This window comes from Megachile rotundata, chromosome 8 (genome assembly GCF_050947335.1).
Source record: "Megachile rotundata isolate GNS110a chromosome 8, iyMegRotu1, whole genome shotgun sequence".
In the NCBI taxonomy this organism is placed as follows: domain Eukaryota; kingdom Metazoa; phylum Arthropoda; class Insecta; order Hymenoptera; family Megachilidae; genus Megachile; species Megachile rotundata.
Window position 1 is genome coordinate 7,746,109 of NC_134990.1, and position 23,672 is coordinate 7,769,780.

Below are 23,672 nucleotides of genomic sequence, written 5' to 3' on the forward strand. Positions count from 1 at the left end.
TTAATTTTCAAATATTTTTTTTATTATAAACTCAGTTACTGATTGAATAATATACTGACTTGTTTTAATTTCTAATAATTTTTTAATCATAAACCGAGTTACTAATTAAATAATACATTGACTTGTCTTAATTTCTAAAAATGTTTAAATCATAAACAAACTTATTGATTAAATAATACACTCACTTGTTTTAATTGTGAAATATTTGTTTAATAATAAACCCAGTTACTGATTAAATAACATAATTAAATTATTTCAATTTCCAAATATCTTTGAACTATAAACACAGTAATTAATTAAATAACGTACTGAATTGTTATAATTTCATTTATTACTGTCCATCATATTACTGCCTTAAAATAAACCATGATCAGTTTATTTTTGATGGTGAATTAATAATTAATGGAACAAGGCAAACGTGTGCGAGTCCCTTTAGATTTAGAATCAAATAATTAATATTGATGAAGCCGTATTAAATGTCTGTTGGTAGGCTCTGTCGATTTTATATAATCTGCTGCAACCGATAAATTAACACGCGATAGCTTTCATCTATTGATTATGCTGCTGATACTATTTATAACAATTAAAAAAGAAACAACTTCGTTTACTTTAGTAAAAATTGATCGTGCTATTCGAGTCAGTATTATATATAATTTGGAGTAAAACTTTAATATTAAAAACCACAATTTTACATTAACACATTCGCATTTTATAAGTTTACAAATTTTCAAATTTAAGAAATTCAGGGGATTATAGATTCAAACATTTTTGGAATTTCTAAATTTCTAAATTAATAAAATTTGAAAGTTTGGAGTATTTCAATTATTGAATCTATAAAATTTACAAACTTACAGATTAATAAATTAAGTTTCCACATTTCTAAATCTCTAAAATATCAAATTAACAAATTTCTAAATTTTCAAGTTTTTAAATTTTAAAATTATCAGAGTACACAATTCTTAAATTTCCAGATCCCTACATTCCTATAACCCTATATCCCTAAATCCCTAGATTCCAAATTCCCTCGATCCCAAATTCCATCGATTCCGAATTCCTTAGATTCCAAGTTACATCGATTCCAAATTCTCTAGATTCCAAATTCCAGCTTTTTCAAATTCCCTTGATTCCAAATCCCAATGTTCTCAAATTCCCTACATTCCAAATTCCAACGTTCCGAAATTCCCTAGATTCCAAATTCCCTCGATCCCAAATTCCATCGATTCCAAATTCCCTAGATTCCAAGTTACATCGATTCCAAATTCCAATGTTCCCAAATTATCTAGATTCCAAATTCCAGCGTTTCCAAATTCCCTAGATCCCAAATTCCCTTGATTCCAAATCCCAATGTTCTCAAATTCCCTACATTCCAAATTCCAACGTTCCGAAATTCCCTAGATTCCAAATTCCCTCGATCCCAAATTCCATCGATTCCGAATTCCCTAGATTCCAAGTTACATCGATTCCAAATTCCAATGTTCCCAAATTATCTAGATTCCAAATTCCAGCGTTTCCAAATTCCCTACATCCCAAATTCCCTTGATTCCCAATCCCAATGTTCTCCAATTCCCTAGATTCCAAATTCCAACGTTCCGAAATTCCCTAGATTCCAAATTCCCTCGATCCCCAATTCCCTCGATCTCAAATTCCATCGATTCCGAATTCCCTAGATTCCAAGTTACATCGATTCCAAATTCCAATGTTCCCAAATTATCTAGATTCCAAATTCCAGCGTTTCCAAATTCCCTAGATCCCAAATTCCCTTGATTCCAAATCCCAATGTTCTCAAATTCCCTAGATTCCAAATTCCAACGTTCCGAAATTCCCTAGATTCCAAATTCCAACGTTCCCAAATTCTCTAGATCTCCAATTCCAACGTTCCCAAATTCTCTAGATCTCCAATTCCCAAATTCTCTAGATCTGAAATTCCCTAGATCTCCAATTTCCTAATTTTCAAATTCCCTAAATCCCGAATTCCCAAGATCCTAAATTCCATCCATCCCAGATTCCCTGGATCCCCAATTCCCTATATCCCCAATTCCCTATATCCCCAATTCCCTATATCCCCAATTCCCTATATCCCCAATTCCCTATATCCCCAATTCCCTAGATCTCCAATTCCCACATCACCAATTCCCTATATCCCCAATTCCCTATATCCCCAATTCCCTATATCCCCAATTCCCTATATCCCCAATTCCCTATATCCCCAATTCCCTATATCCCCAATTCCCTATATCCCCAATTCCCTATATCCCCAATTCCCTAGATCTCCAATTCCCACATCACCAATTCCCTATATCCCCAATTCCCTATATCCCCAATTCCCTAGATCTCCAATTCCCACATCACCAATTCCCTATATCCCCAATCGCAAATTTCCTAAATTTGCAAAATTTTCATATTCAGAAATTTTTATATCTTTATACTTCTAAATTCTCCAATTTTCAAGTCTTCTACAATTACTCAACATTATTCAAACAATTTGATGCCACGCATAAAGTATCCTGTTAACATATTTCCTACTAATGAATGTCAACTTTCACCGCTGTAATTAAGGCGTTAGAAGTAATTCCAACGAAAAAGCAATAATTCTACATTTACATCGGAAGGCATCAAGTAGGAAATTAAAACGATCATACACCGAATAAATTAGAATTGCACCGTGTTCTACTATATCGCGCATCTGTTTTCGTCGGGACATTTAACGCGTTAAATTATTCCCGTGCCGTGTACACGATGAATTCATAAATCAAACGGTATTCGGTTGGTCGACGTTAATTTTTGATAAAAGGTGATTCACTAAAAAGTGTGTCACATAGAAGCGTGTGCACAGGTGTTTCGTTGCGTACAATATCAAGCTACGTAGGCTCCGAGATTACGTAAAACGAGGAAGTAACAAACTATAGATATGTTAGTCGTTTTAGCCGTACATCGTGTATCAATATTAACATTGTATCGAAAACAACGGGACGGGAATTATTTTGTTTGGACGTGCAATTTGATTTTTAATCGCGGTTTGGTCGTATCATCGTGACGTCATGATTTATTAATAGGATTAAATTTACTGTAGCAGTTTGAGTTGAACGTGAAATTGAATGGAAAATAAATTAATAAACTGGGATGTGTGTATGACTGTTAATAGCGTTTTAAGCTTGTGGAAATTAAAATTTAATTTTAGTACAAAATTTGAATTTTATTTAAGCACAAAATTTGTATTTAATTTAAGCACAAAATTTGAATTTAATTTAAGTACAAAACTTGAATTTAATTTAAACACAAAATTTGACTTAAATTTAAGTAAAAAATTTGAATTTAATTTAGGCACAAAACTTGAATTTAATTTAAACACAAAATTTGAATTTAATTTAAGTACAAAACTTGAATTTAATTTAAACACAAAATTTGACTTAAATTTAAGTAAAAAATTTGAATTTAATTTAGGCACAAAACTTGAATTTAACTTAAGTAAAAATTTGAATTTACTTTAAGCACGAAACTTGAATTTAATTTAGATATGAAGTTGGAATTTAGTTCAAGTGAAAAAATTGAATTTGATTTAGACATAAAATTTGAGTAACAAATAAATTTATTTACAACAAACTTGTCAAACCCGTCGCGGATTCCACAAACAATTGAGTCACAGATTCCACAGACAGAATTAATTAAATTTGAACGAGTTTCAGAAGTAAACATACTCGACATATTCCACAAATGCAAAGAATCAAAGTGTGACAGGTTCTATAAGTCAAGATACTCAGATATCAGATAACGTGTGATAAGTCGCACAAATAATTCTCCAAATGTCACAGGTGCCACAAATAAAAAGTGTCAGGTTCTAAAAATAAAGACACTGAAAGTGTCACATGTTCCAAAAATAAAGATAATCAAATGTGATGGGTTGCAAAAATAAAGAAACTCAAATGTGACAAGTTTCAAAAATAAAGAGACTTGAATTGTTGCAGGTTTCAATTAAAAATGATCAAAGTGTGCTAGGTTCCACACATGTGGAAGTACTCAAACTATCATAGGTTCTACAATTAAAAATAATAAAAATGTGCTATGTTCAATAAGTGAAGATACTCAAAGTGTCACATGTTTCAAAAGCAAAACTAATCAACATGTAATAAGTTCCACAAGTAAAGGTACTCAAACTGTCACAGGTTCTACAATTAAAAATGATAAAAATGTGCTATGTTCAATAAGTGAAGATACTCAAAGTATCACATGTTTCAAAAGCAAAAATAACATGTGATAAATTCCATAAAATAAAGCTACTGTGACAGGTTGCACAAATAAGGACACTTAAACTGTCAGCTTCCACAAATAAAAATAAAGCACGTTGCACAAGTAAATAAAAAAATCTGACAAGTTACACAAGATTGTGACATGTTTTATGAATAGCTAACACTGTGACAGGTTCCATAAATTAAGTACTCAACCCTAGACAGGTTCCATAATTCTAGAACTTAAGGCGAGGTTCTATAAACTCTAAGTGTGACGGGTTCCATAAACTCTAAACCTGACAAGTTCCATAAGACCTCAAAATGTCACAAATTCCATAAGAACTGGAAATGTGATAAGTTCCAATAGGACTCAAAATGTCAGAAGTTCCATAAGAACTCGAAATGTGAGAAGTTCCATGAAAAATCAAAATGTGATGAGTTCCATAAGAACCCAAAATGTGATAAGTTCCATAAGAACACAAAATGTGAGAAGTTCAATAAGCACCTAAAATGTGAGAAGTTCCATAAAAACCCAAAATGTGATAAGTTCCATAAGAAGTCATAATGTGACAAGTTCCACAAGAACTCAAAATGTCACAAGTTCCATAAGAACACAAAATGTGAGAAGTTCAATAAGCACCTAAAATGTGAGAAGTTCCATAAAAACCCAAAATGTGATAAGTTCCATAAGAAGTCATAATGTGACAAGTTCCACAAGAACTCAAAATGTCACAAGTTCCATAAGAACACAAAATGTGAGAAGTTCAATAAGCACCTAAAATGTGAGAAGTTCCATAAAAACCCAAACTGTGATAAGTTCCATAAGAACCCAAAATATGATAAGTTCCATAAGAAGTCATAATGTGACAAGTTCCATAAGAACTCAAAATGTCACAAGTTCCATAAGAACACAAAATGTGAGAAGTTCAATAAGCACCTAAAATGTGAGAAGTTCCATAAAAACCCAAAATGTGATAAGTTCCATAAGAACCCAAAATGTGATAAGTTCCATAAGAAGTCATATAGTATGTTACACCTTCTCACATCATTGAAAATGTGGGAAGATAAAAATCGAAAATGTGAGAAGATAGTAAAGTAAAGAATGACTAACCTTATCAAGATATTGAAATCCATGTTCCTCAGCAACCTGCTGCGCCACTTCCGGTCCTCCCTCGATATGCACTGCCCATTGATTAGTATAGGCAGCCCCGTATCCAGCCAGAGTCACCATTGCGACGATGGCCAGTCCAAAAATCCTCATCGGGCACATGATAGCTCTTCCTCTGAGCACCCAGCTGCGGCTCCAGTTTCCCGCTCACTATTCACTATCCACAAGCCACGTAGGCGTTAACAACGATAACAGGAACAACGACAACAAACAACGGCACGGCACACCCACCCGCGATCAAACACTCCGAAAGCAAGTTTAAATGGGACGATAACGTAGCGAGGTGACGAGAGGTAGACAGATAAAGAAACAAGAGAACAAAGAAAGAAAGGAAAAAAAGAGCGCCTCGCACCTGGTGACCGACCGTCGTCGACTGAACCACCAGGGAGCCGTGTCACCAGTTAAGTAACCTCCACTCAACCGACCGATTAGCTTCTTCTTTCGTGCACATCCACGTGCCGCGTCCCCGTCGTCGTCGTCGTCGTCGTCGTTGCTCGTCGTCGTGGTGCTGGCCGTCACGTTTCTCTGCCACTGTCGCCGCCGACGAGCAGCGGATGGTGGGGCGATCGTCAAGTCATGTGGCCGACGGTGGTGGGGAAGATCGTCGCGATCCTCGCGATACCGAACCTGCACCACACGCGTGGCGATCAACGGCAACCTTCACGCCCCCTCCGGGATCCCCTCATCCGTGGGGGATAAGATCTTCGACCTCGACCTTCGAGATCGCCAATACTTCAACGCTTCTTCCTCTTACGTCAAAATGATCTTACAATTGTTCTGACTCAACTTCTAGTCACCTGCTGTCTTCAGAATACAGCTGTTCAGACTAGGCTCTCCACCATCTTGTTGACTAGTCAAAGCCTTCTTGTCAAGGATGCCTCAACTCACACCAGTGATGAGATTAATGATGTGGTGCACAACCTGTTAACTTGAAGTGTCTTCGTTTATCCAAAGATGCAGTTGACTCAACTAGGTGTACAATGACCAATCAACTTGAGTCTCCGTAAACAGCAGCTCAACTTAGAGCTTGAAGCTGTCTTCCTAATGAATGTTTGATCTTCGCACAATAGTCAGCTCAACTTCAAACCAAGCTCAATCTGGATCTCAACTTTTAACCTTGAGAGCTTTTCAGCAGGTCAGTTAGCCCAACTAGTTAACTAGAATTTAACTAGTGAACTAATGAACTCGAAGAGTATTACCGAGCGATGTTAATCGACCTGTAGGAGGCACAAAGTCCGAACCGATAGCGATACGAGTCTCTTGAACGGTACACGAACAACATTTGGATGATGATTAGAGGAACTAGACGGATAGCCGTGTAAAGATTGTTGCGCGAGAAGCGAAGCCAAATGGCTGGCCAGCCATTCAGCCGGCGGCAACAGTTATCGACCGAAAAGTCGGTCGATTCACGTCATCGACCAGTGCATCCTCCACGTTTCGTTGGCTGCATGCTTAGGAAAATCCGTCGATGACGCGGACGACTCGGGGTTCGTTCTTCGCTTTCTAGCTCATCTCCGCCCGGCCAACGCCGATCTGAAAACCGTTCCGAGAATTGAGGATCAGATATTTTTGGTGGACGAAGGGGCTTGATTAATCGATGTTGCTTCTTGGATGTGGAGGAGCTTGCAGGAGCGATGAACTTTTGGTAATTGAGGACGCGGATGCTGATGAGGCTGGTTCAGGTAGGATCAGATTTGATCTGGATAAAATTTAGCTGTGTTTATACCGATTTCACGTAATTTAGGAAAGTATAAGCTTCATTTTTGAGTACAGGAATCAGATCTGATTTTAATAAGGATGTGGACGTATTTGGTGCAAATTCGTGCGAATTTTTTCTTTGAGCTATTTAATTCGAAGGTATCCAAATTCTTAGGTAATGTAGCTCCTTTTGCATTTGTAAATTTCTGTATACCTTAGATTTCTAAGCTCAGATCTCTGTATCTTCAAATTCCTATTTCCCAAGGTTCTTTCATCCCCAAGTTCCTATAACTTCAGATTCTTATATCCCTAAATTTCTATGAACCTATACTCCTATATTCTCTAAATCCCTGTATCGTATATTCTTGTATATCTGGATCATACCCTAGCTTTCTATAATCTGATCCCTATATCTCCAGATTCTAAACGTATACTTCTCCATAGTCCAATCTAGACTCGAGAGTCTTTCAGAACCCTATCTCCTCAAATGTCCTCAGGTTTCTATAACCATATCTCTTCTATCTCTAAATCCTTGCACTCCAAGTGCTTCCACGAGTCCTACTCTTCAAATGTCCCTAGATTTCTATGGTCAAACCTCTTATATAAAATCCTTGTTCTTCAAATCTTCCAAATCTTTAGTACCTAATATTCCTGCAACCATACCTCACTATATTCCTAGATTCCTATGAATGTATATTTCTCTATAATTCAATCTAGGTGACATCTAAATCTTTCAGAACCCTATTTCCTCAAATATCCCTAGATTTCTATGACCATATCTCTTGTATCCCTAGAATCTTGCACTCCTAATACTTCCACGAGTCCTACACATCAAATGTCCCTAGATTTCTATCATTATATCTCTCATGTCCCTATATCCTTATACACCAAATCCTCCAAATTCTCCAAATTCTCCAAATCCTCCAAATACACCAAATACACCAAATACACCAAATCCTCCAAATCCTCCAAATACACCAAATACACCAAATACACCAAATCCTCCAAATACTCTAAATCCTCCAAATCTTCCAAATCCTTCAAATCCTCCAAATACACCAAATCCTCCAAATCTTCCAAATACACCAAATCCTCCAAATACTCTAAATCCTCCAAATCCTCCAAATCTTCCAAATCCTCCAAATCCTCCAAATACACCAAATCCTCCAAATACACCAAATCCTCCAAATACACCAAATACACCAAATCCTCCAAATACTCTAAATCCTCCAAATCTTCCAAATCCTTCAAATCCTCCAAATACACCAAATCCTCCAAATACACCAAATCCTCCAAATACACCAAATCCTCCAAATCTTCCAAATACACCAAATCCTCCAAATACTCTAAATCCTCCAAATCTTCCAAATCCTCCAAATCCTCCAAATACACCAAAACCTCCAAATACACCAAATCCTCCAAAACCTCCAAATCCTCCAAATACTCCAAATCGTCCAAATCCTCCAAATCCTTAATAGCTAATATTCTTGCAACGATACCTCCATATCCCTAGATTCCTATATCTTCAAATTCTTGTCAACAAAAGTAACCATCGATTACAGAATACGATGCAATTTTCGTCTAAGAAAATGGCCGCCCAATTACAGTAAATGCGTATCAAAGATAAAACATATTTACACGAATTAAGGGAGATTACTCCGGGATGGATTAACGATGGAATCTTTCGCGGAAAATAACGAACTTGCGTGCAAGATATTTGCAAGCAATAAAACAATAACAGATTAAACGAGACAATAATTGTCGGCGAACAATTAGCAGAAATCGTGTATGCGCGATTATGCAATTCGAAACGAAATTTCGCAGATATCGGTGCATTAAAGCGTAGGAGATTCCGTGTGTGTTTTTTCTCTGAGGACAAAGTGTAAGCAAGCTCGAGCGTAATTAAAAACAATCTCGACATGAATATTCCGGTTGGCCGGCGAGCACAATTGCGGAGGCGAGGAATAAACCGAACCATTTGCCTTTGCATTCCCTTTGCAGAAATTACGCATAACCATAAAGTGCTACGAGTCACGATCGAGGTTTAATTACAGCCCGCCGAAGTAAACGAGAAACAACTGAGACATCAACGTGAAATCCTTGTTTGCATATCAACGAAGATGCAACGAGGAGCGTACGTCTGCTAGGCGTTCTGGTTGGTAGACGCTTTTATCAGCGGTACCGATAGAATCCTGCGATTTCCAATCAATCGTGTTTACCATTAATATTTCACTATCTGTGCCATCGGATTTCTATATTCGTGGATTGTAACGTCTGTGAATTACTAGTTGTGCTTGTAAAAATTCCTGTATCGTACGTAGAGGTACAGTAGATATGGAGATGTGTTTCAAATTTATTCATATGTTTACACATATGTTCACATATGTACACCTTCAGATTTTTATAAACGTGTGTGTACATTTTACAATCTTTGAGTAGACTCTAAAACATGTATGTAAATAGATACATGTCACCAGAGATGTGTTTGAAATTTGTACACATATGTACACATATGTTCACATATGTACATTTTCAAATTTCTATAGACATATATGTACATTCCACAATTTCTAAACATACTCTACAACATATATATGTGTATGCATAGACATATGTCACCAGAGATGTGTTTCAAACTTGTATACACATGTACACATATCATCACATATGAACATCTTCAGATTTCTATGAATGTATGTGTACATTTCACAATTGCTAAACAAACTCTAAAATATATGTGTGTATGCATAGATATACATGTCATCAGAAATGTGTCTCAAATTTGTACACATATGTACACATATGTCCACATATGAACATCTTAAAATTTCTATAAATATATGTGTACATTTGACAATCCCTAAATAAATTTTATAACATATATATAAACATATATATGGTATCAGAGATATATTTCAAATTTGTACACATGTGTACATCACATATGAAGATCTTCAAATTTCTATAAAAATATGTGTATATCCCAAAATTCTCAAACAAATTCTACCTCTATATAAACTACATAAATACCTAGATCAAGTCCTAGACTAACTCCTAAATAAACTTCTAGCTAAATTCTTAGATGAATTCCTAGAGAAACTCCTACAAAAATACTCCTATAAACGTGTCTTACGAATAATAAGTAAAATATTCCATTAAAAGTGATGGATCGAAACCGAATTGCAAATGTAGGAACACAATACTGTAAAATTGCATTTGTTACTAAAAAATTGATATCGTATCGTATAAAGGTGTATATCCACCCTCAAAAAGAGCAATTGGTATCAGTGTTACAGGGGAAGCGCAATTTCCTCAGGGAACCCGGTCACCATTCCAAGGAATTGTAACTGTCTGACCAACTGAAGTGTAGCTCCACGTTTTTCAGCAAACTCAATTGTTCAACTTTTGTAAAACCAGTCGGATACAGACTGAAAAATCACCACGACGTTGTTTACGATATTTGTCAAAGTTTAATCTAATTTATTTGAAACTGCAGAAAGTTTGAACAGTGAAAATTTAAAATTATTTTGCTTTGTACAAATCAGGACAAAAATTAGTACAAATTACTAAAATAAATTATTGGGACAAATTATTAGGACAAATTATTGTTATACATCAATTTATTGATTTTGTAGGAAATTATATTATTAGCTTTGTTTAAATTGAATTATAAATTACTTCATTAAATTAGGTTTTATTTATATATGAAATTTTGTTATTCAAATTTTTATAGAAAATTCGAAATTATTAGCTCTGTTAAATTAAATTTAACAATTCATTTAATTAGGTTTTATTAGTACATGAAATTTAATTAATCAAATTTCTATAAAAAATCACGAAAATATTTGCTGTTTGTTAAATTAAAATATAGGAGACCCCATTTAATAAAGAATAATCAATACATGAAATTTGGTTCGTCAATATTTTGTAGAAATATACGCAATTGTTTGCTTTGTTTATTGAATTAAATTCTGCAGGAATGAATCAAATATAATTAGTCGAAATTTGATTATTCAAATTTTTGCAGAAAATTACAAAATTATGAAATTCATTTAATTATAATCTGTATAATAATTATTCAAAATTTTGTAACAAAGCACGAAATTATTATTCATTAAATTAAATGGTAGATTAACTTATTAATTAATTATAACCAGCATATGAAGTTTTTAAGAAACCACGAAATTATTTGGATTATTAATTGCAGGTCAATTAATGATTTCAGGTAACGATTAAAATGGTCTAAAAATAAATTTGTACAAGGTGACAATTACAGTAATTATTTCAGAAGTGCTATTATAATAATTAAACTTGTTACATATAATTATTGCACTCACTATAAATGACAATTATTATTAAAGATATTATAGTGAGTACTCAAAGACTAAAAATAGATCACTTAATAATTCACAGGTAGGCAGTCTAAAAATAAATTTACACAAGGTGACAATTACTGTAATTTCAGAACTGTTATAATAATTAAACATGATATGAATAATATACTGACTATTAAATTATTTTGGTATTTGTCCGAAAATCTTCCTTAAATTCAAAGTCCAGTTATTATTAATTAATCTAAATTTTTCTAATTATTGTCATTTATCTTAGACTGTGTCAGTTCTCATAAATTAACTTGAACTCCTCCAGTTATCAAGAAATAACTATATAATTTATTATACAGGTCGTCTTACGATTAGTGTAGGTCCTTCAAATGTAGCTGACGTAATTCTGAATAAGATTTTCCTTTGCAAAAATGGGGTTTGAAGCTCCGTTTTTGAATTACTAAGGAAAAACACGGACCAATCAGAGCGCAAGGGTTACGCATGCGCAGATGCGAGAGCGGCAGCTTCGGATAACGCGTACTTATCCAACGCTTGGTAATCCAATGCATAGTAATGCAACGCGTGATAATGCAACGCGTGGTAATCCTACGCGTAGTAATCCAACGCGTAGTAATACAACGCGTAGTAATACAGCGTGTGGATATCCAGCGCGTAGTAATCTAGCGCGTGCATATTCAACGCGTAGTAATTCAACGCGTAATAATGCAGCGCGTGGTAATTCTAAGCGTAGGAATCTAATGCGTGGTAATCTAACGCGTAGTAATCCAGCGTGTGAATATTTAACGCGTAGTAATCCAACGCGTGGATATTCAACGCGTAGCAGTCCAACGCGTAAAAATGCAACGCGTGAGAATGCACCCCGTGGTAATCCTACGCGTAGGAATCTAATGCGTGGTAATGTAACGCCTAGTAATCCAGCGTGTGGATATCTAACGCGTAGTAATCCAGCGCGTGGATATTCAACGCGTAGCAGTCTAAGGCGTGGTAATGCAACGCGTGATAATTCTAAGCGTAGAAATCTAACGCGTAGTAATCCAGCGTGTGGATATCTAACGCGTAGTAATCCAGCGCGTGGGTATTCAACGCGTAGCAGACCAACGCGTAGTAATGCAACGCGTGGTAATTCTAAGCGTAGAAATCTAACGCGTAGTTAACGAACGCGTAGTAATCCAGCGTGTGGATATCTCACGCGTAGTAATCCAGCACGTGGACATTCAACGCGTAGCAGTCCAACGCGTAGTAATGCAACGCGTGGTAATTCTAAGCGCAGTAATCTAACGCGCAGTAATCTAACGCGTAGTAATCTATCGCGTAGTTAACCAACCCGTAGTAATTCAACGCGTAATAATCCTCGCGCTCTGATTGGTCCGTGTTTTTCCTTAATAATTCAAAAACGAAGCTTGAAACCCCATTTCTGCAAAGGGAAATCTTATTCAGAATCGCGTCAGCTACCATTTCAGGGACCTACAGTTGTGAGACACCCTGTAACAATTCAAAAAAGAAACTCTCCACTATCACTTCACCACCTAATCACTTAACCCACATTTAAACGATAGAAACTGAAGTACCTCAAAGAAATCGTTCCTTATCAAAAGATAACAGCAAAGCAAATTTGAACAATAAACGGCAGCAAAAATGGTGAATCGAGAAACATTCTCCCGACAGAATTTAATAACATTGACTTAATGAATCACGATGTTTTCTGGAATAAAACACCGTTCGAGTGAGTCATCAAATTAAATAAACGATTTCGTGTATTTTTCGTCTGGACTTCTATGTTGCAACGCGGCTTGTATTAGAAAAAAACGGGGAAGATTCGTGTTTCCTTAGCAAATCTCTCGTACGATGAAAATCAGGTCGAGTTACATGCTGAATGCAATTTTCCCCGGTATGCCGTGTAACCATTGCAACCCGTATCGATCCTGTTTCTTTCATTCGAAAATCCGACTCGTTCGAGCACTCTTCGACCATGAAGATGATGCAAGTTGTGTGAACATACGCGGTTGCTAAACTACGGCTTCAAAAATCATCGAGAAATTGAGTATCGTCCAAATAACGCTGTTATACGAGAAAAAGTGAAACCGCTGTTGTTTGATGAAGTGACCCCTTGCATTATACATCCTCCCAAGAAATTTGTAGCATTTATTGAACGATATTATTAATTTATTTAAAAATATATGACTTGTGACTTCATACATTTTCCTAATAAATTTTTAATACAATTTAATAAGATTATAATTCATTAAAATTTATCATAAAATATTCTTCTATAGAACCTTATTGTGGCATACTTGGTACCAAAAGACATGTTCACATATGCACCATGAGTGCAAAGTATATAAGAATAATTATGAGCTGAACATTGGGACATGTTAGAGATTCTATCCCATTAGAAATAATTTTTGTCTCCATTTTTAAATTTTTAATCCAATTTATTTAAAAACTAATGTAATTTATATTAGACGTCTATGAAGCTAGAGTTAAGTTTGTATTAAAAATTCTATTAAAAAAGTTTAAATATAGAAACATGTTTTTAGGGGTTTCACCCTAATGAAAAAATTATGAAAACATGATTCAGGAAGATATAGAAGAAGCTGATAATCGTTCATGTTTGTTATTATTAAGTGTTATCTTAGAGAACGTGGAAATTTACTGATTACATCTTGGAACATTTTACCGAAGTGTTCATTTCATTTCCTTAATGATAACTGATGTTATCATTTGTAATAAATCTTATTTGTGTAATGGAATTTGTAATGTACTTTTATTTACCATATCACGAATTTGGGGATTTGAACATCCGAAAGACATTCGTTAAACTATTTCCAACTCAAATTCCCATTTTTAGAGACAAATATAGCGGCACAAAATATTACGAATCACATTCGCTATATCCTTGATCGTAACGAGATTCAAACCGAAACCACGTCCGCTGCAGTTATACAATCTAAAAGAAGCGAACGTAAACGAGTACCGTTTCATATTATCGATATATTTCAAAGGTGGTTGGTTTCCATGAAAAAAGACTCGATTTTCAAGCTGCGGTTCTCGCGGTTACAATTCGATAGGACGTTTACATCGGCGATCAAGTGAAATTGCGTTCGCGATATCCGTTCCCTGGAGCTAGTCAAATTTAAAGGTCTATTTGAACCGTGGAAATACAAGGGAGAACAGATTGCAGAGGATACAAACACAACGGTGGAGTCTTGATGAATTGAAAAACAACTAGGAATCTGGAAATTTCATTTAGGAAGTATAGATGAGTGGACGCGTCAGCCATGACGCACTCGTGACGCACTCGCAGTTCAAATATTGTAAATTTTTCTCGTATTTTTGGTACGCGCGAATTTTCAATTTAGACGTAATAATTTACGTACGGAAGTCAACTCACGAGTTGGCGCATGAGGACCCAAAGTAAAAGAAGCTCTATCCTCACCGTGAATGCTTCCAGCGTTACATACAGGCGAATAAGAATAATAATGACAATAACAACTGCTGAACGCAATTCGCGATGTCTCGCTCACCTGAGAGACGTTTGCCGATTGTCATTGTTTTTCGCCTAATTAGTGCGCGTGACCGCGAGAGCCAATTGTCCCGCCAAAAATACGTGAGGCGTCCATTTTTCTATTCTAACCAATCGGAGCCGTGGCTCTTCACGTCAGCCGCGCGCCAACTCGTGGGTTGACAGCGGTACTAGTTGATATGACTTTGATAGTTTGAAATTTTGGTTATTTATGTAGGTGGAATTTTGTGGAGAGTTAAATGGGTTTTGTAATTCAGTTTTGGAGTATTTTGTGAGTTGTGGTAGTGTTGAGTACTATTTAGTTATGGTGGATTGGAGAAGTTGTGAAGAAGAAAAAAAAGGGAACTTGAGAAAGGTGCACTTTTCGAATCTCAATTTCTCAAAATTTAAAAATTGTCAAATCTCCCAATACTCAAACCACCAAATACTCAAATCTCTAAACTCTCGACTCTCTAAATTCTCAAATCTCCAAATTCTCGAATCCCCAAATTCCCAAATCCCAAAATTCTCAAACCTCCAAATTCTCAAATCCCCAAATTCTCAGAATCCCTAATTCTCAAATCCCCAAATTCTCAAATCCCTAAATTCCCAAACTCCCAAATTCTCAAATTCCCAAATTCTCAAATTCCCAAATTCTCAAATTCCCAAATTCTCAAATCCCCAAATTCTCAAATCCCTAAATTCCCAAACTCCCAAATTCTCAAATCCCCAAATTCTCAGAACCTCAAATTTTCAAATCCCCAAATTCTCAGAATCCCTAATTCTCAAATCCCTAAATTCCCAAACTCCCAAATTCTCAAATTCCCAAATTCTCAAATCCCCAAATTCTCAAATCCCTAAATTCTCAAACTCCCAAATTCTCAAATCCCCAAATTCTCAGAACCCCAAATTTTCAAATCCCCAAATTCTCAAATCCCTAAATTCTCAGAATCCCAAATTTTCAAATCCCCAAATTCTCAGAATCCCAAATTCTCAAATTCCCAAATTCTCAAGTCCCCAAATTCTCAAATCCCTAAATTCCCAAACTCCCAAATTCTCAAATCCCTAAATTCTCAGAATCCCAAATTTTCAAATCCCCAAATTCTCAGAATCCCAAATTCTCAAATCCCCAAATTCTCAAGTCCCCAAATTCTCAAATCCCTAAATTCCCAAACTCCCAAATTCTGAAATCCCTAAATTCCCAAACTCCCAAATTCCCAAATTCCCAAATCCCCAACCCCCCAATTCCCCAAATTCTCAAATCCCCAAAATGCTCTAAATTCTGTCTCCGCCTCCCCACGCGCCAACTCATGATTTGACATCGGTACACCTCGAAGAAACTACTTCAAATTGCGTCCGATTTAACACACGACTAATTCGACTTACGCTATCATCGCCACTGTACAAAGTTTAATGAATTTTAAGAAAACATTTAATTAATCTCTTCGGGTATTTAATAAATTTTGATTGATTACGACGGCTGAAGTTTATTAATCGTTTTTAGCTTGTTATTTATCAACGTCAATTGAATAAACGTGTTATTCGAGAGCTAAAAACTAACTGTGTAATGGAGTTACGTTTTCGCTGGGTGGACGAAATAGGAAAACCTGGTTAGAGAGAAAACGTAGCTTGTTTCGGACATAAAATAGAGCTTTCACGAAGTTGTGTATCTGCAGGGCCACCAATATCCTTTCCCCGGAAGTTGAATCGCTTGGAACGTCTCTTGAACGTGACGATAATGTGAATCTTCAGTTTTTCTGCACGTTTCTTCGTCGTGCACAATAACAACCGGGTGAATTCAGGACAGATACGCAGAAAAATATTTAAAGCCAACAATAGAATCGTATGAGCTACCGAGTTCAGAGAATCGATACCTATTTTTCGTCCTTCGGATAATTGTAATTCTTTGTGGACTGAAACCGCTTCATTTGTTATCTCGTCACATTTTTAATATTCTTACAACAACTCCATTATGGTGCTGACGTGATTTCATGACAGAAAAGTATTGCAAAATTATGCTTGTGGTATACCAATTTAAAGGTTAAAAGGTAACGAAAAAGTGTATATAAATATTTCAGAAGAATTCTTAATGTAAAATGATTGGCCATCATTTATAGTAAATAATGATTATTTTTGAAGTACGTCAAATTTGGATTATATTGGATTTAAACGATTAGAAATTCATGACAGAAAAGTATCATGGAATATTACTTATGATACGTCAATTTAAAGCTTAAGGTCTATAGAAAAAGACTATGTAAGCGCTTCATTACAATTTTAAATACAAAATGAATAATCATCATCTGTAACGAGTAATGATTAATTTTAAAATATATCAAATTTGGATTATATCGGATTTCTACGATTAGAAATTCATGACAGAAAAGTATCATGAAATATTACTTATGATACGTCAGTTTAAAGCTTAAGGTCTATAGAAAAAGACTATGTAAGAGCTTCATCACAATTTTAAATACAAAATGAATAATCATCACCTGTAATAAGTAATGATTAATTTTAAAATATATCAAATTTGGATTATATCGGATTTATGCGATTAGAAATTTATGACAGAAAAGTATCATGGAATATTACTTATGATACGTCAATTTAAAGCTTAAAGACTATAGAAAAATACTATGTAAGCGCTTCATTACAATTTTAAATACAAAATGAATAATCATCATCTGTAACAAGTAATGATTAATTTTAAAATATATCGAATTTGGATTATATCGGATTTATGCGATTAGAAATTCATGACAGAAAAGTATCATGAAATATTACTTATGATACGTCAGTTTAAAGCTTAAAGACTATAGAAAAAGACTATGTAATCGCTTCATTACAATTTTAAATACAAAATGAATAATCATCATCTGTAACAAGTAATGATTAATTTTAAAATATATCAAATTTGGATTATATCGGATTTATACGATTAGAAATTCATGACAGAAAAGTATCATGGAATATTACTTATGATACGTCAATTTAAAGCTTAAAGACTATAGAAAAAGACTATGTAAGCGCTTCATTACAATTTTAAATACAAAATGAATAATCATCATCTGTAACAAGTAATGATTAATTTTGAAATATATCAAATTTGGATTATATCGGATTTATGCGATTAGAAATTCATGACAGAAAAGTATCATGGAATATTACTTATGATACGTCAATTTAAAGCTTAAAGACTATAGAAAAAGACTATGTAAGCGCTTCATTGATATTTTTAACACAAAACAAATGATCATCATCTATATTAAATAATGACTGATTTAGAAATATTTTAAAATTGTTTCATATCGAAGATCTCCCACAAATTCGTGACAGAAAAGTTTCATAAAACAACACATATGATATGTCAATTTAAAGCTTGAACATCGTCAGAAAAAGCTGTATAAACGCACCATCAATATTCTGAACATAAAACGAGTCATCATTTATAACAAACCGTGACCACTTTCGAAATCTATCAAATTTTGATTTATGTCATTATGAAATCATGACAGAAAAGTATTACGAAATTGCACATACGGCATGTCAATTTAAAGCTTAAATATCGATGAAAAAGTGTATGTAAATGCACCATCAATATTCTGAACGCAATATGAGTGGTCATCATTTATAACAAACCGTAATCGATTTCGAAAAATATTAAATTTGGATTGCGTTTAATTTACGTCGTTATGAAATCATGACAGAAAAGTATTATGAAATGGCACATATGATATATCAATTTAAAGCTTAAACATCAATGAAAAAGACTACATAAATGCACCATTAATATTCTGAACGTACAATAAGTGGTCATCATTTATAACAAACCGTGACCAACTTCAAAATATATGAAATATGGATTGTATTTAATTTACGTCGTTATGAAATCATAACAGAAAAGTATTATGAAATGGCACATGCGACATGTCAATTTGAAGCTTAGATATCAAAGAAAAAGACTACATAAAGATTTCATCGATACTCTTAATATAAAATCACTGATCCTTAATTACAACAAATAATGAATGATTTTACAAAATATAAAACTTACACCACATCTCATTTATGTTATCAAAAATTTATGACATGAAACTATCATAAAATAACACAAATGGCATGTCAATATAAAACTCAGAGATCCTCCAAAAAGTCCACCTATTTCCTCAACATTCCCACCCCAAACCGATCCCCTAAAAGAACCAAGTTCCCAACCCACCGTTAAAACAGTATCCACAAATAACCGAAACTAGCAAATACTTTTACAAGCTGCACTAAAAAAACCTCTCCAGAACAAGAACTAATTACATGCAACTTCATTTAAAAAGTGTCCCAGCAGTTTCCGGAAACTCGAACCCAGAAACTACGAGTTAGCAGAAGTCCATTTTAGAAAACTCGGAAAATAACTCAATTACGGAAGTCACCTCTCTTATCCTTCCGAAATCCTAATTCCTGACAGTAGACGCAGGGCAAGTCAGTAAGAAGTGACCGAAGAATGTCGAAGTATACGCAAACGGAGGGAAGATTTCCGTGTAAATAAAAAAAGAGTGGACGCATTGGCTAGCCACCGAATGGAAGCATTGCAGTCCATTGGAACATGTACCTCGTGCCCTGAGGAAATTGCATTCTGCGGTCTTCCTCCTCCGCTTCCGTAGTCGGTGGTCCAGTGATAAAGAGAGAATAAGAGGAGCCAGACGAGGACCAAGTGGATTGAAGCTGGAGGGACAGTGTTAGAGAGAAGTGAATCAAATTTAAGCCGACTTTATCCCCCTCTTCGTCATCGTGGACTGCTTGAAAGCAGTTCGTCTTCCCTTGTGACGGGCAGATCGAGTGCCCGACAATCAGCTCACGGGCACCGTTGTGCACGGTGCGTGCAGCCGACTGTGGGATTACGACAGCGATACTGATTCTTTCTTCTCGTTTCTGGGATTTGCTTGCGACTTTGGGGATTCGGCTAGTTGGGATTTTGGGGACTTTGCGGTGCGGTAATTTGGGGAGAGATCTGTTGGGTGATTTTGGGAGATTGGAGGTGGTTGGGAATTTAGGGAGATTGGGTATTGGTTTTTGGGGAGTTAGGAATTTCGGATGTGGTTGTTTGAGAACTTTGAGAGTTGGTCATTTGAGAATTTGGGAGTGGTCATTTGGTAATTTATGAAATTTGAGAGTTGGTCATTTGGTAACTTAGGGATTTTGAGAGTTGGTGACTTGAGAATTTGGGGAGTTTGAGAGTTGGAGAGTTGGCAAGTTAGGGACTTTGAAAGTTGATCATTTCGTAATTTAGGGACTTCGAGAGTTGGTCATTTGGCAAGTTAGGGACTTTGAAAGTTAGTTATTTGGTAATTTGGGGAATTTGAGAGTTGGTCATTTGGTAAGATAGGGACTTTGAGACTTGGTCATTTGGTAATTTAGGGACTTTAAAAGTTGGTTACTTGGTAATTTGGGGATTTTGAGAGTTGGTCATTTGGTAATTTAGGAACTTTGAGAATTGGTCATTTGGCAATTTAGGGCCTTTGAGATTTGTTAATTTGACAATTTAGGGACCTTGAGAATAGGTAACTTGATAATTTGGGAGCTTCGAGAATTGTTACAGCGGTAATTTAGAAATGCTGAGATTTGGTAATTTTGCAAATTTAAAAATTCTGGAATTCATTAATTTAGGAATTTTTTTATTTGGTAATTTAGTAATTTATAAACTCTGCAATTCGGTAACTGGAGAATCTGGAATATTACAATTTGACAATTTGTTCATTTAGAAACTTTGCAACTCAGAAACATGGTAATGTAGGGACTATGGAAGTGGGTAATTTGGAAATCTAGGGACTTTATAACTTGGTAAATTTGCAATTTAGTGATTTCACAATTTATTAACCTAAATATCTAGGGACTTTTTAACGTGATAACTTGACAATTTAGTGATTTCACAATTTATTAACCTAAATATCTAGAGACTTTTTGACTTGATAACTTGACAATTTAGGGATTTCACAATTTATCAACCTAAATATATAGGGACTTTTTAACTTGATAACTTGACAATTTAGGAACTTTAAGGTTTTATAATTTGGCAATTTAAAAATGACGAAATTTGGTCATGTAGGAACCATGAAATTTTGTAATTTTGCCATCTAAAAATTTGATAATTTAGAAATCAAGGAATTAAGAATTTAGTAATTAGGTATTTTAAAAATTAAGAAATTAGATATTTCAGTAAGTCAAAAATTCAGAAATTCAGAAATTCAGAAATTCAGAAATTCAGAAATTCAAAAATTCAAAAATACAGAAATTCAGAAATTCAGAAATTCAAAAATACAGAAATTGTTCAAATCCAAAACTAAAAATCCAAAACCCACACACCAAATCGCAAAATTCCTTTTTTCCCATGCTTTCAAACGACATCAAAAGCCCCAAAAATCTCAGATACCCCCGTCTCCCTCCAACCCTCCAAAAAGGAGCACCTAAACACTGACAACCCCACCTGCAAAAACCCAGCAATTAAATTGCCCCCGGCAAAAAAATCAATAATTTCGATCGCGAGTTCCAAAAGCAGAGTTTCCGAGCGTCCATAACGTATTTTAGCCAGGTTCAAAGCAAACGCGTGACACAGAAACAGATCGGTGGAAAGAAAATTCATCCAGTGACCGTGTTCGATCGAAGCTACAGTTCCTTTTTCTGTTATATCCCGTTCCCCTCTTTCTCTTTCGCCGGCGTAGTAATGCGTAGTAATTGCAACTCGTGATAATGCAACGCGTGGTAATCCTACGCGTAGTAATCTAACGCGTAGTAATACAGCGTGTGGATATCTAACGTGTAGTAATCCAGCGCGTGGATATTCAACGCGTAGTAATTTAACGCATAATAATGCAGCGCGTGGTAATTCTAAGCGTAGGAATCTAATGCGTAGTAATCTAACGCGTAGTAATCCAGCGTGTGGATATCCAACGCATAGTAATCCAGCGCGTGCATATTCAAAGCGTAGTAATTCAACGCATAATAATGCAGCGCGTGGTAATTCTAAGCATAGGAATCTAATGCGTAGTAATCTAACGCGTAGTAATCCAGCGTGTGGATATCTAACGCGTAGTAATCCAGCGCGTGGATATTCAACGCGTAGTAGTCCAACGCGTAGTAATGCAGCGCGTGGTAATTCTAAGCGTAGGAATCTAATGCGTGGTAATCTAACGCGTAGTAATCCAGCGTGTGGATATCTAACGCGTAGTAATCCAGTGCGTGGATATTCAACGCGTAGTAGTCCAACGCGTAGTAGTGCAATGCGTGGTAATTCTAAGCGTAGAAATCTAACGCGTAGTTAACCAACGCGTAATAATCTAACGCGTAGTAATCCAGCGTGTGAATATCTAACGCGTAGTAATCCAACGCGTGGATATTCAACGCGTAGTAGTCCAACGCGTAGTAATGCAACGCGTGGTAATTCTAAGCGTAAAAATCTAACGCGTAGTTAACCAACGCGTAATAATCCAACGCGTAATAATCCTCGCGCTCTGATTGGTCCATGTTTTTCCTTAATAATTCAAAAACGAAGCTTGAAACCCCATTTTTGCAAAGGGAAATCTTATTCAGAATTGCGTCAACTACCCCCATAACGTCGTCTACGTCCATAACGTATTTTAGTTGGGTTCAAAGCAAACGCGTGGCACCGAAACCGATCGGTGGAAAGAAAATTCATCCAGTGACCGTGTTCGATCGAAGCCACAGTTCCTTTCTCTGTTATATCCCGTTCCCCTCTTTCTCTATCACCGGTCTAGGCCACGGTCTGTCTATCGTGGACAATTTTTGCGGGCTGCAGCTGCAGCCTGGCATCTTTCCCGGCCGTCGGAATATCCGATGATGTTCGCAGTTCGTGCGTAAAAATTCGTCCTCTTTCTGGCAAAACGAGAGAGAGAAAGAAGTCGGTCACGTAGCGGGCAGCGGGCAGGTAGGCTGAGATCGTGAGGGCAAAGGTCGACTGTTATTACCTGGCCAAGAGGTTCGGCCTCGTTCGTTTTCATTTGGCCCTGTGTGCATGCATCCAACATCTACGTATCCGCTGCCAGCTCGGAATGGCTTCTTCTTCCACGAACAGAAAGGTTTTCGCGTTCTTTGTTTCGAAATTAAAAGGGGAAAAGGGTCACCGACCATGCGTCTGTCGTTAGCCGACTGCGATATACAAAGAGCAACTCTGATTCCTGCGCCGATTCAGGGACATGGGTACGTTTGAACGGGGATCACTACTGAACTGAATTTACTGATGGAATGTTTACAAATTTTCAATTTGGGAAATTTTTTTATCTGAGAAAATTCGATCACTTTCAAGTTTTTAATTCGAGGAAATTTTGTAGCTTTCAAGTTTTTGATTTCAAGGAATTTGATGGCTTCTAGATTTTATATTTGAAAATTGTGGGGTTACTTCATTCTCAAATTGTATCATTTTTCAAGTGACTGTAATTAGAAAATCCAATGATTCCTGAATTATTAGTTTCACAACTTAAAATTCTTCAAAATTTAATTATCAAATTTCCAAATTTTGTAAACAATAAAAATTCTGTGTCTTCAATTCACCGCCCCTATAAACCTCACTCATATAAAATTCCCAAATTCCAAAGTTAAATTATAAAATTTCTCTGCCTAAAAATATTAAAAACATAATCTCTTACAAAGAAAAAAAGGCAGAACTTGTATCAGATTCTCAAGTACAGATCAGACTCAATGCATTTGTTTCGAGCAGAGAAACGAGGACG

General features: G+C 35.7%; 1 protein-coding gene across 5 annotated transcripts in view; it reads right to left on the bottom strand.

Moving 5' to 3' along the window:
- Nucleotides 1–23,672, bottom strand: part of LOC100876010 (furin-like protease 1) — a 394,431-nt gene that overhangs the window by 365,806 nt on the left and 4,953 nt on the right. For 3 of the 5 annotated variants that reach the window (XM_076534810.1, XM_076534807.1, XM_076534811.1), the window contains exon 2: nucleotides 5,335–6,924. In XM_076534810.1, the coding sequence (XP_076390925.1) occupies nucleotides 5,335–5,493 (159 nt within the window). In that variant the 5' untranslated portion in view covers nucleotides 5,494–6,924. The remainder of the gene's footprint in view (nucleotides 1–5,334; nucleotides 6,925–23,672) is intronic. The other 2 variants (XM_076534808.1, XM_076534809.1) reach the window with 2 other exon arrangements.